The 18224-nt window shown below is 35.8% G+C and overlaps 2 protein-coding genes and 1 pseudogene across 2 annotated transcripts; all 3 read left to right on the plus strand.

Moving 5' to 3' along the window:
- Window positions 1–186: 186 nt before the first annotated feature.
- Window positions 187–3842, plus strand: LOC115708924 (putative disease resistance RPP13-like protein 1; annotated as a pseudogene).
- Window positions 3843–6550: 2708 nt separating this feature from the next.
- LOC133035563 (putative disease resistance RPP13-like protein 1) lies at window positions 6551–10042 on the plus strand. Its single transcript, XM_061111435.1, has one exon. The coding sequence runs from the start codon at window positions 6814–6816 to the stop codon at window positions 9850–9852; it is 3039 nt and encodes a 1012-aa protein (XP_060967418.1). The 5' UTR covers window positions 6551–6813; the 3' UTR covers window positions 9853–10042.
- A 5519-nt stretch (window positions 10043–15561) lies between these two features.
- Window positions 15562–17247, plus strand: LOC115709491 (putative disease resistance RPP13-like protein 1). Its single transcript, XM_061111361.1, has one exon. It carries the CDS (start codon window positions 15562–15564, stop codon window positions 17245–17247), a length of 1686 nt encoding a protein of 561 aa, XP_060967344.1.
- Window positions 17248–18224: the final 977 nt, after the last annotated feature.

The following is an 18224-nucleotide window of genomic DNA, read 5'->3' on the forward strand; positions in this document are numbered from 1 at the left end:
CAATTTTGAAGTTTAAATTTTTTTGAGGTTGCGTTTTTTTGTTGATTTGGGTGGTATATTGAGGTTTGACAGTTTGTAAAATTTGTTCTACAATACACTAGTAGTTATTCTATGAGTCTCTTTTTCTTTATGGAAGAAATATTGTCAATTACTCTATTGCATAATACATGTCAGGCACTCATGAGACTCGTCTCATCAACTCCTTTAACATCTTTTGACAAGACCATAAAAGCTGAGATAGAAGAGACACTTGAGAAATTGAAGCTTCTTCTAGACAATAAAGATCTTGGTTTGGAACGTGTGAAGAATCATAAGCTTCCAGAGAGGGTATGTGCTCCATCTCTAGAAGAAAATGATATTTATGGAAGGGACAATGAGAAAGAAGAGATTATTAAGTTGCTTTTATCGGATGAAACAACTGGTGGTGACAAATTATCTGTGATTCCTATAGTTGGGATGGGCGCGGTATTGGAAAGACTACTCTTGCTCAACTTGTTTACAAAGACGAGAGAGTCAACAAAACGTTTAACACCAAAGTGTGGATTACGATGGGAGATGATAAAGTTGATTGTATGAAAGTGATGAAACTAATTATTGAGAAGGTCACTTGTAGAAAATGTGAGATTGAGGAGCCATATGATCTTCAAGAAGAAGTAAAGAAGGCTCTGAGAGGGAAGAAGTTTCTATTTGTTGTTGACGATGTTTGGGATGAGGATCCTTCCAAGTGGGATGTCTTAAATAATTGTTTTATATCAGGGTTGCATTGAAGTAGGATCATTGTGACAACTCGGAGTACAGTTGTTGCATCGATTATGAAAACTGAGTCAACCTATCAACTAGAAAGAATAAATGAGGTTGCTGGCTGGAAATTATTTGCAAAACATGCTTCACTTGTTGTGGACTCAAATGATTACTTGGATCTCAAACAAATTGGAGAAAAAATAGTTGACAAGTGTAAGGGTCTCCCTTTGGCAATCAAGTCAATGGGTCTTCTCGTACGACGGAAGCAGAGAAAGGAGGAATGGGAAAAAATTCTAAAAAATGATATATGGGAGTTGTACGAGAGAAATGAAGTTAAAATTCTTCCATCTTTGTGGTTGAGTTATTTTAATCTACGCCCAGAATTAAAGCAATGTTTCGCTTACTGCTCCCTATTTCCAAAAGACTATCATTTTAGAAAAGAAGTGATGGTGTTGTTATGGATGGCTGAAGGTATTTTACAGTCTTCAAATAAAAAGAGAGTAGAGGAAGTTGGAGAAGAGTATTTCGAAGATCTAATTTCTATGTCATTTTTTCAACCATCAAATAACAATTATGAGGTGGACCCGATTTTTCTCATGCATGATCTTATACATGATTTGGCAATATTTGTTTCTGGTGAGTTTTGTTTAATAATGAATAATATCAGTAAATGTTCTCACAAGGTTCGTCATTTTTCATACATGCAACGATGTGCAAAAGACATTGACCCTAAGGAATTTGAGGAGCTATTTAAAGCCAAGTGCTTGCGGACTATATTGTGGCACGAAGGTTCAAAATATGATGGTCTAGAGTTGTTTAAGATTAAGAACTTGGACAAAGCATTCCCACTGTTGAGAGTACTATCAACAACGGACTGTGATATCACCAAGCTTCCTAATTCAATAGGCAATTTGAAGTATTTAAGATATTTGAAGTTAGATTGTAAATATATTAAAGACATACCTAATACAATATGTATGTTGTATAATTTGGAGACACTATTGTTGGAGAGATGTAGAAAAGTTACTAGACTACCAACTGATATAGGAAGTTTAATCAAGTTGCGACATCTTAGTGTTTCTTGGAATTTATTAGAGATGCCATTGCAATTGGGGAAGCTACAAAATCTGCAAACACTTAATAGATTTGTTGTGGGAAGAAATAGAGATTCTGGTGGCATTAAGTTGTTGAATGAGTTTCAAGATCTACACGGTAGTCTTCTGATAGAGGGACTAGAAAATGTGAGTAGCCTTGAGGAAGTTACAGATGCAACATTGAAGAGTAAGAAGTTTCTTAGCCACCTATGTTTGGCATGGGGTGATTACTTGCACAATGAAGGAGAGCTACTTAGTGCCCTCCAGCCTCACCCAAACCTAAAAGCACTTGCAATTTCGAACTACAAAGGCAACAATTTCCCAATTTGGATGGGAGATCATCGCTGCTTGTCTAATTTAGTAAGCCTGAATATGGTAGATTGTTCTAATTGCAGCTTTTTGCCGTCGTTGGGACAACTGCCTTCTCTCAAAGACCTTGTCATCGGACATTTGAATAGTGTGGTGAGAATTGGTTCAGAGTTTTACTATTCTGCTAGTGTTGACTCTTCTTCTGTTGCAATACAAACAAAGCCATTCTTTACATCTTTGGAGAGCATGAGATTTCAGAATTTGTCTAATCTCGAAGAGTGGTCATTTATTGAAGGTGGAGATTTACCTCGTCTTAAGAATCTTCATCTTCATAATTGTAATAAACTCAAAGTGACATTGTTAGGAGATTATTTTCCATCATTGACAGTGCTTGAACTAAGTGTCAGTGAGGAACTAATACCACCATTATTACTCCCAAGACCTCAACTGATGGATCAGGCACCTTTGATCAGTTTAAGGAAGCTTAGAATTATGAGATGTTTAAACTTGAGGCAGTTAGACGAGGCGGCCTTACAACAGCTCACCTCCATTGAGGAGTTGAGGATTGAAGAGTGTCCTAAGCTGCAATGCTTGCCAAAAGAACTACCCATTTCTCTTTCTGATCTTCATATCACTTTGTGTGAATTGCTAAGACCACGAGTGGAGAGGGAGACAGGGGAGGACTGGCCAATAATTGCTCACATCCCAAATATAACTGTTAATTGCAAGAAAATATAGGTATGTTACTCTTTTCTCTTCTGTTCTCTCCCAAATTTTACATTTTGTCTTTGAAAACAAATAATATATTATGTATCATACTGATGACCCATCTTGGGGTTGAAAATATTCAGTGTCTCATTTTCAACAGCTATCTGATGAAGGCCATTTCTTGTGTTTGATTTTCTGATTTTAGGATGCCTATGTATCAGCGGTTCTTCTCTAGGCAGTGTCAGCATCTTAAGTCTTTTATCCGATCAACAGGTTTCAAAGCTAAGAACAAGAGATAGTCCACTCACTCGCCTCGTTAGAAAAATAATTAGGAATGCTTTTCTGTGATACTCAAACTTTTTACAGGTTAGAAAACTTATCAAACTTTCCAAATCAGACTTGAGGCCTTTGTGTTTCAAACCAACGATGTCACTTAGTATTTGCGGGAGCAACTTCTGGAAATGTTTCATGTTGGGAAATCTATGAACCAATTTTTCATTCTCTGTTACATTGTGCAGGACAGTGAGAATTTCATGGGAAAATCAAGTTAGCCCCAACATTTTGTAGTCCTTGCAACACCTTGTGAGACATGTAAACACAAGCTATTACCATAATTGAGTAGCTGTTTGCATTTCAAATCTATCGGATTCTGTCTTAAGCTTGGAAGTGTTCTCAGATTGGACTACATACAAACTTGGATGATACAGAATCAATCAGCTAGAGTTGGTATTTCTATGTTTCCTTGTGGAAATAATTGGAGTTGAAGAATGCAACAAGTCAGTTACCAAAAAAACACTTAAAATTAATTCTGTTATTTCTGTAATTTGATTTGCTTACTTTTAATTTGATTGTTCAGAATAGAATTAAGCCTTTGTGTGTGTAAAATGGTGTCACCTCTCTTTATATATGGATTATCTCTTATATATATGATGATCATAATCAAATGTGTAATTCCAACCTCACATTTTCTTACGATTGAAATTTCTTCTGTGCTACTTTGTAACTAAAACAATAATTGCTTGGAAAAGAAACTATTTTTGACTGAGTCAAATTGTAATTTTAGAAAAAGACTACTCATCAGTCAGTTATGGCAGCTGAATGAATAGTCAAACTCATAAACAATATGCAGCAAAGTTCAAGAGAAGCCACCTATACACCAAAAAAGAGAATGAAATGTCAGTTTCTGTAGCAGAGCATCACCAAGATTTGAACTTGGATCTCTTTCTCTCCCTTTAATGCTGATTCTCCTTCTAGTTAGTTGATTTTCCACAATCTTACACACTATGATTGAGATACCACTTGATGTCTGTGGGCACTCACTCATTCACTCAAGGTTCGAAATTGAAGAGAAAAAGAGAAGGGAAGTGGCGGCTATAGAGAAAGAATAGGAGGCTCAAATTTCATCTGTTAAAGTTAAGTGTGAATGAGAGCCATCACTATTTATTTATAGGTAACCACTTAGGTTTAAGTTAGAATTATTTGGCATTAAAATAATGAAAAAATAAATGATAAAAGCCTATAAGAGTGGCCGACCTGGGCTTTGGATAATGGGCCTCACTTATGCAATTTTGTTGTTTTATCATTTCTGCATCTCATTTTCTCAACAAACGTCAATTTTCAAATTCAACCATTTAAATGCCAATTCTAATTATTTAATAAGTAAAAATTAATTATTAAATAATATTTTCATTTAATATATTTATTAATTAGACATACAAAGTTAAACCTAGAATCTCTTTTTTTTACAATTTCGCCATTGCTTAGTGAAAACTCATAAACTAGACATAGTTTAACTTTAGAATTATAATTGATTAATCAAAATCAGTTAACTGAGTCTTACAAGCAGTATGGTCTCAACTAGTATGGGGACCATGGGTCTATATATCCGAGCTTCCAATAAGCAGATCAAGAATTTATATCTTAAATTCACTGACTTATTAATTCTTCGTTGAATCCACGCATAGAACTTAGAATTGCACTCTCAGTATATAGAACGCTCTATATGTTCCACGATATAGATACGTCATTAGTTATCCATTGTTACAATCCTAATTTGATCAATGACCCTCTAATAGATGATCTACATTGAATAGGCACTGAGTTACCGTTACACATTCAATGTATTTTATCCTTAAAACACTTAGCTCCGTATAAATTATATTTCAGCGAAGTGAAATGAGATCTCCACTATTTATCTCTGTTTAGCCAAGCTCGAAGGATATCATCGTTTCATTTCTAAATTCCTATAGAAGTTATAGACTCCATATTTATGTTAGCGCTCCCACTCAATTATACTATCATGTTCCCAAAATGTACGTATCACCCTGACCCAAAAGTAGGCTTAACTAACAAATCAAAGAACATGTATAATACTCTTGAGATCGAACCTAAACATATCAGGATTAAGATCATTTGATCTAGGATCAACGGGTGATATTGAATTGAATAGATATTACGGTAAATTTTAATATATCTAATCAAAGTTCAATATCGGACCCTTCCGATGTATACTACATACATCCGATGCTGGTAAACTTTGCCAATGTCCTGGAAAGGACATAACACTTATCCAAGGTGTAAGAATACCTATCGCTGATTATCATGTCAGTCTAAATCTAATGAACTGACAAATCAGGGAATAAACTTTCGAACATATAATCAAGATTATATTCCACTGTGCTGACAACACTATAATCATTAACAAATTGATATGTTCTGGACTTAAATAGAATTCATACATTATATATATATATATAATCATGAAATAAATCATGTGAACCATGCAACATTAAATGTTATTTCTGATCTTTATTAATAAGTAAATCTTATTATATTGAAATGAGTTTTATTTAGGATATAAAACCCAACAATTTCTACATTAAGGTGGCGTTTGGTTGATATGAATAAAAACAGAGGAATAAGAATAAGAACGGGAATAGGAATAAGAATAAAATGAAATAAAATTTAAAATACATAAAAAAAAATTAATGAAAAAAATCCTTAAATTTTTTCTCATGTTATATTAGAATGACCTTTCCATTCATTTAAAAATGAAATAGTTATTTCGCTAAAATAGTCAAAAGACATTGCATTAAAATGACATTCAAATACTTTAACGGCGTAAAGTGTTTTGAGCTGTGCGGTTTGATTATTTTCTTCCTCTTTGCCATGCCATATTGATCTCACATTAACTTCCTGTATTTAATTTCCTTAATTAATAGAAAGATAATGGATTATTCTTTTAATCTCGTATTAGCTAGCTGCATAATTAAGAAATTTTCTATACTTAGCTATATATATAGAACCTATTCTCACTCACAACCCAACCCTCAGACAATTACTCTACTACCCTTTTTATTTAGTATATGCTAGCCCACCATGTAATGAAAATAGCCATGTAATGTTTAAGCATGGTTTTGATTTATTATTAAAAAAAAAACTTTTATTTATGGATTATCTCTTATCACAGGACATTAATCATTATAGTGATAATGTAGGCCATATATATATATGAAGATGACAAGATGTGTAATTCCAACCTCACATTTTCTTATGATGAAATTTCTTTTGTGCTACTTTGTAACTAAAACAATAATTGCTTGGAACGAACTGTTTTTGACTGAGTCATATTGTGATTTTAGAAAAAGACTTCTCATCAGTCAGTTATGGCAGCTGAATGAATAGTCAAACTCATAAACAATATGCAGCAAAGTTCAATAGACCATAAATAACTTAATACTAAAGATTAAAGTGTGAGATTATCTTTGGCCATATATAATTGTGATAACGTAGGTCCCAGGAATATTGTCTTCATAATTGACCACCTCTACATTTCATAATTAGATATCACTACTGCAACACAACACTGCTACTCTCAATCTCAAGCACAAGCATTGTTAGCTACAATTTCTCTTAGTTATTCTCTCTTCTGCAATTACTATTTGTTGGAAGATCTGATCTGATGGCTGCTGAATTGGTTGGAGGAGCGCTTCTCTCTGCTTTCCTCGATCCGTTGGTGCAAAAGTTAGCTTCTGTGGTGAAGGACTTCTTCAAAGGAAACGATGCCATTCTCAAACTGGTGACGGAGCTGAAAACTTTGCTGTCCTCGGCTGATCTGCTGCTCATTGATGCTGAGGAGAAGCTTATCAAAGAACCCAGAGTCAGGAAGTGGCTTGATGATTTCAAGGACACCATTTATCATGTAGACGACGTGGTTTACAAGATCGACACTGAAGCATCGCGAAAAAAGCTGAAAGGTGGTGGTCCTCACGAATCTCATAGCAGCCGGTATAAGAAGGGGCTCTTGAAACTCATCCCAACTCCTTTAACTTCTTTTGATAAGGCCATAAAACTTGAGATAGAAGAGACGCTTGGGAAATTAAAACGTCTTCTAGAAAATAAAGATCTCGGTTTGAAACATGTGAAGAATCATAAGCTTCCGGAGAGGGTATGTGCTCCATCGCTAGAAGAGTCTGATATTTATGGAAGGGATCATGAAAAAGAAGAGATTATCAAGTTTCTTCTACCGGATGAAACAACCGGTGCCGGTGGTGAATTGTCTGTGATCCCCATTGTGGGGATGGGTGGTATTGGAAAGACTACTCTTGCTCAACTTGTATACATGGACGATAGAGTCAACAATATGTTCGATACGAAAGTATGGATTACAGTGGGGGAAGACAAAGTTGACTGCACAAAAGTGATGAAACTAATTGTGGAGAAGATCACTTCTAAAACATGTGAAATTCAGGATCCATATGACCTTCAAGAAGAAGTAAAGAAGGCTTTGACTGGGAAGAAGTTTCTGTTTGTTGTTGATGATGTTTGGGATGAGAATCCTTCCAAGTGGGACGTTCTAAACAATTGTTTCAAATCGGGAAAACATGGAAGCAAGATAATTGTGACAACACGGAGCACAGATGTTGCATCGATTATGAAAACTGGGTCAACTTATCAACTGGGAAGAATAGATGAGGCTGCTGGCTGGCAATTATTTGCAAAACATGCTTCACTTGTTGTGGACTCAAATGATTACTTGGATCTCAAACAAGTTGGGGAAAAAATTGTTGACAAGTGTAAGGGTCTTCCGTTGGCTATTAAGTCAATGGGTCTTCTCGTACGACGGAAGCAGAGAAAGGAGGAATGGATCAACATCCTAAACAGTGATTTATGGGAGTTGTATGATAGAAAAAAAGTTGATATTCTTCCAGCTTTGTGGTTGAGTTACTTTAATCTACGCCCAGAATTAAAGCAATGTTTTGCTTACTGCTCCTTATTTCCAAAAGATTATCATTTTAGAAAAGGTGAGATGGTCCTGTTATGGATGGCCGAAGGTCTTTTACAGTCTACAAATGGAAAGAGAAAAGAAGAAGTTGGAGAAGAGTATTTTGAAGATCTAATTTCTATGTCGTTTTTCCAACCATCAAATAACGATGAGATGGAGTCGAATTTTCTCATGCATGATCTTATACATGATTTGGCGATATTTGTTTCTGGTGAGTTCTGTTATATGATGAATAATATCAGTAAATGTTCTCACAAGGTTCGTCATTTTTCGTTCATGCAAGATTGTGAAGAAGCTGATGACCCTAAGGAATTTGAGGAGTTATTCAAAGCTAAGTGTTTGCGCACCATATTCTGGCACCAGGGTTCAATCGATGATTCGTTAAAGATTGAGCAGTTGGACAAGTTATTCCCAAGCTTGAGAGTACTATCCATAAAGGACTATCATATCAGAAAGCTTCCTGATTCAATAGGCAATTTGAAGTATTTAAGATATTTGAAGTTAGATTGTGAAAATATTGAAGAGATACCTAATACAATATGTAAGTTGTATAATTTGGAGACACTGTTGTTGGAGGAATGTGAAAGGGTTAAAAGACTACCAAATGATATAGGAAATTTAATCAAGTTGCGACATCTTAGTGTTCCTAAGATAAACTTAGTAGAGATGCCATTGCAATTGGGCAAACTGCAAAATCTGCAAACACTGAATACATTTGTTGTGGGAAACAATAGAGATTCTGCTAGCATTAAGTTGCTGAAAGAGTTTCAAGATCTACACGGGACTCTTTCTATTAAAGGACTTGAAAATGTGAGTAGCCTGGAGGAAGTTTCAGCAGCAGCATTAAAGAATTTCAAGTTTCTTAGTCATCTATCTTTGGAATGGTATTCTAGTAAACTCGACAAGTTGCACATAGAAAGAGAGGTACTGAGTGCCCTCCAGCCTCATTCAAACCTGAAGGAACTTACGATTTCGGACTACGAAGGCAACAGTTTCCCAAATTGGATGGGAGACCATCGCTGCTTATCTAATTTAGTAAGGTTGGAGATTTCATGTTGTTCTAATTGCAGCTTCTTGCCGTCGTTGGGACAGCTGCCTTCTCTCAAAGATCTTTTGATTCAGGATTGTGGTGTGGTGAGAATAGATTCAGAGTTTTATTGTAGTACTACTCTTGATTCTTCTTCTTCTTCTGTTGCAATACAAACAAAGCCCTTATTCTTTACATCTTTGGAGACCTTGAAATTTCACTTTATGGGTGAGCTGGAAGAGTGGTCATTTATCGAAGGGGGAGTTTTTCCTCGTCTTAAGAATCTTCAATTAATCTGGTGTGATAAACTCAAAGTGACATTGTTAGGAGATTATTTCCCGTCATTGACAGAGCTTAAAATTGATGGTTGTGGGGAAATAATACCATTATTGCTCCCAAGAGCTCAACTCAATCAGGCCCCTTTGATCACTTTAAAGAAGATTACACTTGGTTATTGTTACAACTTGAGGCACTTAGACGAGGAGGCCTTTCAGCACCTCACCTCCCTTGAGGAGTTGACAATTGATCTCTTTTTGGAACTCCAATGCTTACCAAAAGGACTACCCACTTCTCTTTCTGATCTTCATATCAGTCGGTGTCCATTGCTAACACCACGAGTGAAGAGGGAGACAGGGGAGGACTGGCCAATTATTGCTCACATCCCAAATATCACTGTTAAAGACTTTTAGGAACCACTTGCTTAAGTTAGTTAGGGTTGTTTTATTATGTTAAATCAGTTTGTTAAATGCTGGAGCCAATTCGGTTGTAAGTTAGTTATGCAACTAACAATTCTTGATTATTTGGGGCTATATAAACTCAGCCCTCCTTTGTAAAACATGCAGAGAATTCATAATAGAAAATCAGCTCTGTTTTTCCCTCTGCTATTTTCTTTCTTCTCATATGGTATCAGACGTAATCAGGCCTCCAGCCTCCATGGCCAGACCTTCGACCCGTTCCCAGGATGGAGCTCCTCCTTCCACGGTCGACAATCACACAGTCGAGATCAATTCCGATCCCGTTCAAGCTCCCAATTCTTCCGCCATTCCTGTTCGCAACCCACAGATTCGGACTCAATCTCAATCGACAGATCCTCCTCCCCAGGACCAAACCACCATTGTTGATGACAACGCAGTTCAAGCTTCTCACCCTCGCTCGATTGCTGAAGATCATTCCAGCCCTTTCTATTTGAGCACCGGTGATCACCCTGGCCTTGTACTCGTGTCCACAGTTCTCAATGGCCCCAACTATCAACCATGGAAAAGAGGAATTACAATGGCCTTGGCTGCCAAGAACAAAGTCTCGTTCATCAATGGCTCTCTCCCTCGGCCAGAACCTGGTAACCCCTCTCTCAATTCTTGGTTAAGGTGTAACAATACTGTAATGTCTTGGTTAGTTAATTCTGTCACCCCTGAGATTGCACAAAGTATTATGTACTTTGATTTAGCTACCGAAATGTGGAACGATCTTGCTGAACGTTTCAATGAGGGCAATGGCCCTAGAATTTTTCAGTTGCAAACCCAACTCACTCGGCTTCAGCAGGGTGATTCTTCGGTTTCTGCTTATTTCACCAAAATGAAATCCCTATGGGATGAGTTGAAAGAATTTCAACCCATAACCACTTGTTCTTGTGGTGCAATGAAAATTTTCTTGGATTACTACAACCAAAACCAAGTCCTTCAATTCTTGACTGGTTTGAATGAATCCTATGCCTCGGTTAGGGCTCAAATTCTATTAAATGAACCTATTCCAAACCTATCCCGAATCTTTGCAATGATCATTCAAGAAGTGCGTCAACGATCCCTTGGATCCTCTGAAATTGTTCCTTTTGCTGCTGCCTCGTCTTCAACCAATCCCCCAAGAGCAAAGAAGCCTAGGCCATCATGCTCTAACTGTGGCAAACCAGGCCATTTGGTTGATAAATGTTACTTTTTGCATGGATTCCCCCCGGCTATGGTGATAAGAAGAAGCAAGACAAGGGAAAAGGGAAGGCAAATACTGCTTCCACACACAACCCGAAACCTGAGAATGATCACCAGCTTACACATGCTGATATTACTTCTCACTGCCAGCATCTCATATCACTTCTAAGCCAGCAGCTAGGACATACCAGCAATGCTGAAAACCCAGCCAGCAACCCTGCAATTTCGAATCATGCAGGTATAAATTCTCATTCCTTTTCTTGGATAATCGATAGTGGTGCAACTCACCACATGTGCTTCAACATTAAATGTTTTTCCTCATTTACTAATGTTACTTTCCCTAAGGTTGTCACATTACCAAATGGACAAGATGTCCCTGTTCAAAAGGTTGGAACTGTCAAGATTAATAACAACATCACCCTACATAATGTGTTGTATATCCCACAGTTTCACCTAAACCTTTTTTCCATTACTGATTTCATGCTTCATAACTCTAATGATATTGTGCTTCATCGCAATTCTTGTGAAATTCAGGATCTTACTCTGAATGTGGTGATTGGGACAGCTAAAAGAAGTGGGAAATTGTACTTGATTCAACAAGACAATCCTTCTGCTACAGCCGCTGCCATTTTCCCTTTTTCTTTCAATAAAATCAATGTAAACCAATGGCACAATCGCCTTGGACATCCTTCGATGTGTATTTCAAGTTTTTTCAATAAAGAACATAATATTTCACATCCAAATTCTACTAAACATTGTCATATATGCCATTTGGCAAAACAAAAGCGCTTACCTTTCATTTCCAATCACAATTTCTCAAAGAATGTGTTTGATTTGGTTCATATGGATATTTGGGGACCTTTTCATATACTTAGTGTAGAAGGTTACAAATACTTCCTCACTATCGTCGATGACAAATCAAGATTTACTTGGCTTTATTTGCTCAAGAATAAATCCGATGTTCAAAATGTCATTCCTACCTTTTTTAACATGGTTTGTACCCAATTTTCAACATCCATTAAAGCCATAAGATCCGACAATGCAAAAGAGTTAAACTTACAATCCTTTTTTGCATCTAAAGGTATATTGAATTACCATTCTTGTGTGGAAAGACCACAACAAAATTCCGTTGTTGAAAGGAAACACCAACACATATTAAACATTGCTCGGGCACTAGGATTTCAATCCAATTTACCCTTGGTTTATTGGTCATACCTAGTTCAAACCGCTACATATATCATGAATAGGACCCCCTCTAAAATGCTTAAGGGATTGACTTCATACCAACTATTGCATGGTACAAATCCTAGATATGATCATCTTCGAAGTTTCGGGTGTTTAGCCTATGGCTCCACCCTCCCTTCTCGAAGACACAAGTTCACACCAAGAAGTCGCGCCTCGGTTTTCATTGGTGTTGCGATATTTTTGCACACGCAAGTGTACGTATCGTTTAAAGTAGTAGACTCACTAGGAGTGAGGTCGATCCCACAGGGAGTGTAGTTAAGTACGTTAAAATTAAACTTTTACTTCTATTTGGTTAAATAAAAAATAAAGAAAGAATTAAGAATAAGAAACTAGTAAGAAACAATTATACAAGAAAGTTTAAAGTTGATAAAAACTAGGGTGTCGATTTCAATTGTTTCTATTGAATATGGTCTAATATGATTATTTCCCTAATATTAATTCCAATGCAATAGCAGGTTTATTAAGGTAATTTATAGTCTTCTCAGATATATAAACCTCAATTACATGCAAACTTTCTACTCTCGTGATAAATTTAACATGCAACAGGCATTAAACACAGAAACCCTATAATCTATCTAAACCATATAGGTACTCTCGTCCTATATCGAAATTCAGTTCTATTCTACTATAGCATATTTGACACTCACTTCTCAGATCTCGCATCAAAATCATAGACAGTTAATTGGTGATCAGGCAATTAAAAGTAATTAAGCACAAATAAAATAGAATACATAGAAATTAGGGGGAAAATTAATCATATTAAAACCATAAACAATGTTAAACAATATCCATCTAACCCTAATTAAAGTGTTTAGCTACACATGTTCATGAAAGCACAATCACACATATTAACTTTAAGAAAAGAGATAAAAATAGAGAAGAGAAGAATGCTGAAAACCCTCTGAAGAATGCCTCCAATATTGCAGTTGATCTCTCCACTTTCCATCTGTATTCTCTCTGTTTTTCTCTCTAAAATTGCTTGATGAAATCAACTCCCTTCTTCCCTTTATATAGGCATTGAAGGCCTAAAAATATGGAAAAAACGCAATATTTAAATTCCCACTCGAATTTAAATTTTTGGGAAACCTCAAACGAGATATTTTTTTCTGCTGCGTCGACTGATAGTATTTGGACCATAACTCTCTCAATATTGCTCGGAATTGAACGATTCAAGATGTTCCGGAAAGATAAAAAAGAGATCTAGAGCTTTCATGTTTTGACTTTTTCCAAAATCCAATCAGAAAACCGTCGAATTTAGGCTTGAAGTTTCGGCTTCCACAATTTTCTCTATTTTAAATATCATGATATTTTTTATCTTTTTCCCATCTTTTTCTCTGATATTTTTCTAATCTTCTTCTGTTTTAAATCTGTAAAAATAAAAGATAACAAGCGTAAAAATGCTCCAAACACGATTAAAACTTAATTAAAAATATACTAAACTTAATCTAAAATTAATACTAAAAATAACCTAACAAATTCCCCCAAACTAAGCTTTTACTCGTCCTCGAGTAAAACACTAAATAAACATTAAACAAGTCAATCTCCAAAACATGAGTAATTTTCAAGTAGGTTCAATAATATGATTATGAAAAAATTCACTTATACATACAATCCAGAATTTCAGTTCAATTACACCCTTGACATATTTCAATTTATTTTCATTTAGCTCATCAAACCATAGAATGCAATTAACTAACAATTAAACCACTTTATGTATGCCAATTACAATCATCAATCCACTAACCAAAAATTCCATATGCTTGCAATACTTACTATTCTCCACTAATATAGATTAATGCACAACCAAGAATCAGAAGGTCTTTCTAGACTTGTAATGTTAGGCTTAGGGTAAAGGTAGTTGAAATGGTCATTTAGGCTTTACTATACCATAGAGTGAGAAAATGGTCATTTAGGCTTTACTAATAAATCCACCCATAGTTTATATAATATGTTATGTATATTTTCTCAAAGAAATTGTAAATTGGTTCATTCAAGTTATATTTCAATCCAACCCATCATATTAATTGAGCGATTTAGATTTTATTGGTTGGTTTTTTCGGTTTGGTTAGACAGTTTATTAGGATTAAAGTGTTTGTAAAAAAAATTGTACATCCATAATAGCTATTGTATGAGTCTTTTTCAATATATGAGAATATAATACAATTCCTCTCTTTCTCTATAAATTGATCTATATTGCATGCGTTCATAATACTTGTCAGGCACTCATGAGACTCATCTCATCAACTCCTTTAACTTCTTTTGATAAGAACATACAACCCGAGATAGAAGAGACACTAGAGAAGTTGAAGTTTCTTCTAGACCATAAAGATCTTGGTCTGGAACGTGTGAGAAATCATAAGAAGCCAGAGAGGGTATGTGGTCCTTTGGTGGAAGAATCTGATGTTTATGGAAGAGATGTTGATAAAGAAGCTATTGTTAAGTTGCTTCGGTCAGATGACACAACTGGTGGTGACAAATTGTCAGTGATCCCAGTAGTGGGTATGGGCGGTATTGGAAAGACTACTCTTGCTCAACTTGTATACAACGACGACAAAGTCATCAAAATGTTTGATACCAGAGTTTGGGTTACTGTGGGAGACGATGACAAGGTGAATAGTTCTAAAGTGATGAAAACAATTATTCTGAAGGTCGCATCTGCCAAATGTGAAAGCGAAGAGGAGTTTGAAGTTTTAAATGAAGTTAAGAAGGTTTTGGCTGGGAAGAAGTTTCTTATTATTCTCGATGATGTTTGGGATGAAAATAGCAGCAGATGGGATGTTATAAAAAGTACTTTTCAATCTGGGTTGCATGGAAGCAAGATCATAGTGACAACACGTAGCAATAGGGTTGCATCAATAATGGGAACTAAGTCATCAACTTATTCCCTAAGCACTATATCTTTCGACAAAGGCTTGCAGTTATTTGTTAGATGTGCTGCAATCGATGTCAACTCACACGAGTACTCAGATTTGCAAGCAATTGGTCGAAAAATTGTTGAAAAGTGTAATGGTCTTCCTCTAGCTATAAAATCACTTGGGGGACTTTTACGTGGGAAGCAAAATAAAGAGGATTGGGATGACATGGGAGTTGTATGAGAGGGAGAGTGTTGGTATTCTTCCAGCTTTATGGTTGAGCTATTTTTATTTACCTTCACATTTGAAGTCTTGTTTCTCCTATTGTGCTATATTTCCTAAAGATTATGAATACAATGAAGAAGAGATGATCTTATTGTGGATGGCTGAAGGTCTTTTACTTCCTAGCAAGGGAATGAGAATTGAAGAAATAGGAAAGAAGTACTTTAAAGATCTAATCTTAATGTCATTTTTTCAACCATCAAATTACAATAGGAAGGAGCCAACTTTTCTCATGCATGATCTTATACACGATTTGGCAATATTTGTTTCTGGTGAGTTTTGTTATATGATGAATAATAGCAGTAAATTCTCACATAAGGTTCGCCATTTTTCGTACATGCAAGAATGTGCAAAAGCTAATGACCCTAAGAAATTTGAGGAGTTATTTAAAGCTAAGTGCTTGCGTACCATATTGTGGCAACAAGGTTCAAGCCAACTAAAGTTGTTAAAGATTGAGCACTTGGATACATCATTTCCAAGCTTGAGAGTACTATCCATAAACGACTGTTATACCACAAAGCTTCCTAATTCAATAGGAAATTTGAAGTATTTAAGGTATTTGAAGTTAGATTGTGAAGATATTGAAGAGATACCTAATACAATATGTGAGTTGTATAATTTGGAGACTTTGTTGTTGAAAGAATGTGAAGGAGTTACTCGACTACCGAGTCATATAGGAAATTTAATCAAGTTGCGACATCTTACTGTTCCTTGGAAATTAGAAGAGATGCCATTGCAGTTGGGGAAGCTACAAAAACTGCAAACACTAAATAAATTTGTTGTGGGGAATAATAAAGATTGTGGTAGCATTAAAATGTTGGAAGAGCTTCAAGAACTACGAGGGAGTCTTTCTATTCATGGATTAAGAAATGTGAGTAGCCTTGAGGAAGTTTCAGATGCAACACCATTATTAAAGAGTAAGAAGTTTCTTAGTCTATATTTGGGATGGGCCGGTAATAATAAAGCTGAACTTGATTTGCACAAAGAAAGAGAGCTACTCAATTCCCTCCAGCCACATCCAAACCTGAGGGAACTTACGATTTGGAGTTACAAAGGCAACAGTTTCCCAAATTGGATGGGAGATTGTTGCTGCTTGTCTAATTTAGTAAGTTTGAAGATGGTAAATTGTCACAATTGCATCTGCTTGCCGTCGTTGGGACAACTGCCTTCTCTCAAAGTTCTTTTCATTGAGCATTGTGGTGTGGTGAGAATAGATTCAGAGTTTTATTGCTCTACTAGTACTAGTGTTGATTCTTCAATTGCAATACAAACAAAGCCATTCTTTAGATCATTGGACACCTTGAAATTTGAATATTTGTCTAAGCTCGAAGAGTGGTCATTTATAGAAGGTGGAGTTTTTCCTCGTCTTAAGAATCTGCAATTTAAGTGGTGTGAGAGACTCAAAGTGTCATTGTTAGCAGATCATTTTCCGTCATTGACAGAGCTTGAAATAGTTGATTGTGAGGAACTAATACCATTATTACTCCCAAGAGCTCAACTCATGGAGGCCCCTTTGATCAGTTTAAAGAAAATCATGATTAACGAGTGTTTCAACTTGAAGCGCTTTGACGACGCGGCCTTTCAGCACCTCACCTCCCTTGAGGAGTTGAAAATTAGACATTGCAGTAACCTCCAATGCTTGCCAAAAGAACTACCCACTTCTCTTTCTGATCTTTACATCACTGGTTGTAAATTGCTAAGACCACGAGTCGAGAGGGAGACAGGGAAGGACTGGCCAATTATTGCTCACATCCCAAATATAATTGTGGATGACAAGAAAACATAGGTATTACTCTTTTCTCTTCCCCCTGTCCTATATTGTTTAAAATCTTTATTCAATATTGAATCAAAGTCTTCAAAGTCCTTATTCAACTTTTTTACAACACTTTTAGGTTGCTTGCATACTTTGATTGGAAAGGTTGCTTGGAAGTTTGCAAAAAGAAATTGAGATTGGTGTTTATGATGAATAATCCAGTGTTAGCTTTGAATCAAGATCTTTTGTTAAAAGGTGTTGTCTCATACTGTAATAAATCAATCTAATTCTGAGAAGTCATCATGAGTACTTTCGTTGCACATTGGCATGCTTTCGAGTAAGACTACATACAAAATATGTAAGGCTACTTTTCTTTCCTTTAAATTTCTGATCCTCAGTCATTGGGAGTGTTGTGATCATAATACATTAATACCTATAGCTTCAACAATTTCTGAGCTGTAAATAGAACATGAGTGTTGAATGGTTACTTTCACCATTTGATCTGAAGATTTGATCTCTACTCTACTTGTTAATGCCTTTCAAATTGATAGCTTCCATTCCAAGTGAATGAACATATATAAACACAAGTGTTCTCATTTCAAACCAGCTTCTGTCTTAGCCTTGGAAGTGTTCTCAGATGGAGATTGGTTGATGATTATAGTGTGATTAGAGTGGTCATTACTGTTACTTTGTAAACTAGAAATTGTTGAGACCATTGTTAATGATTTGTAGATAGCAACCATTGCTACCTTTGTCTCTCCTTAATTAATTATCTCAATAAATCTTGGTGTCCATTTTCTGAAATTTGTTAATTTCTTTTGAACATTTTGTCTATACAAATACAAGTTTTGCTTTCTTGGTTATATCCATTATTGGATAAACTTAATTTTAACAGCTTATGAAATTTATGTGATTAATGGCAATAATCATATACTCAATAGTGGACCTACCAAGACACCTTACAGTAATGCTCAACATAAAAAGAAAGAATGTGATTAAAGATAAAACTC

Source organism: Cannabis sativa, chromosome 3 (genome assembly GCF_029168945.1).
Source record: "Cannabis sativa cultivar Pink pepper isolate KNU-18-1 chromosome 3, ASM2916894v1, whole genome shotgun sequence".
Lineage (NCBI taxonomy): Eukaryota > Viridiplantae > Streptophyta > Magnoliopsida > Rosales > Cannabaceae > Cannabis > Cannabis sativa.

What these genes read in the sequence shown, in the direction of transcription:
- LOC133035563 (XM_061111435.1), top strand. Translation starts at nt 6,814, where the DNA reads ATGGCTGCTGAATTGGTTGGAGGAGCGCTTCTCTCTGCTTTCCTCGAT.
- LOC115709491 (XM_061111361.1), top strand. Translation starts at nt 15,562, where the DNA reads ATGGCTGAAGGTCTTTTACTTCCTAGCAAGGGAATGAGAATTGAAGAA.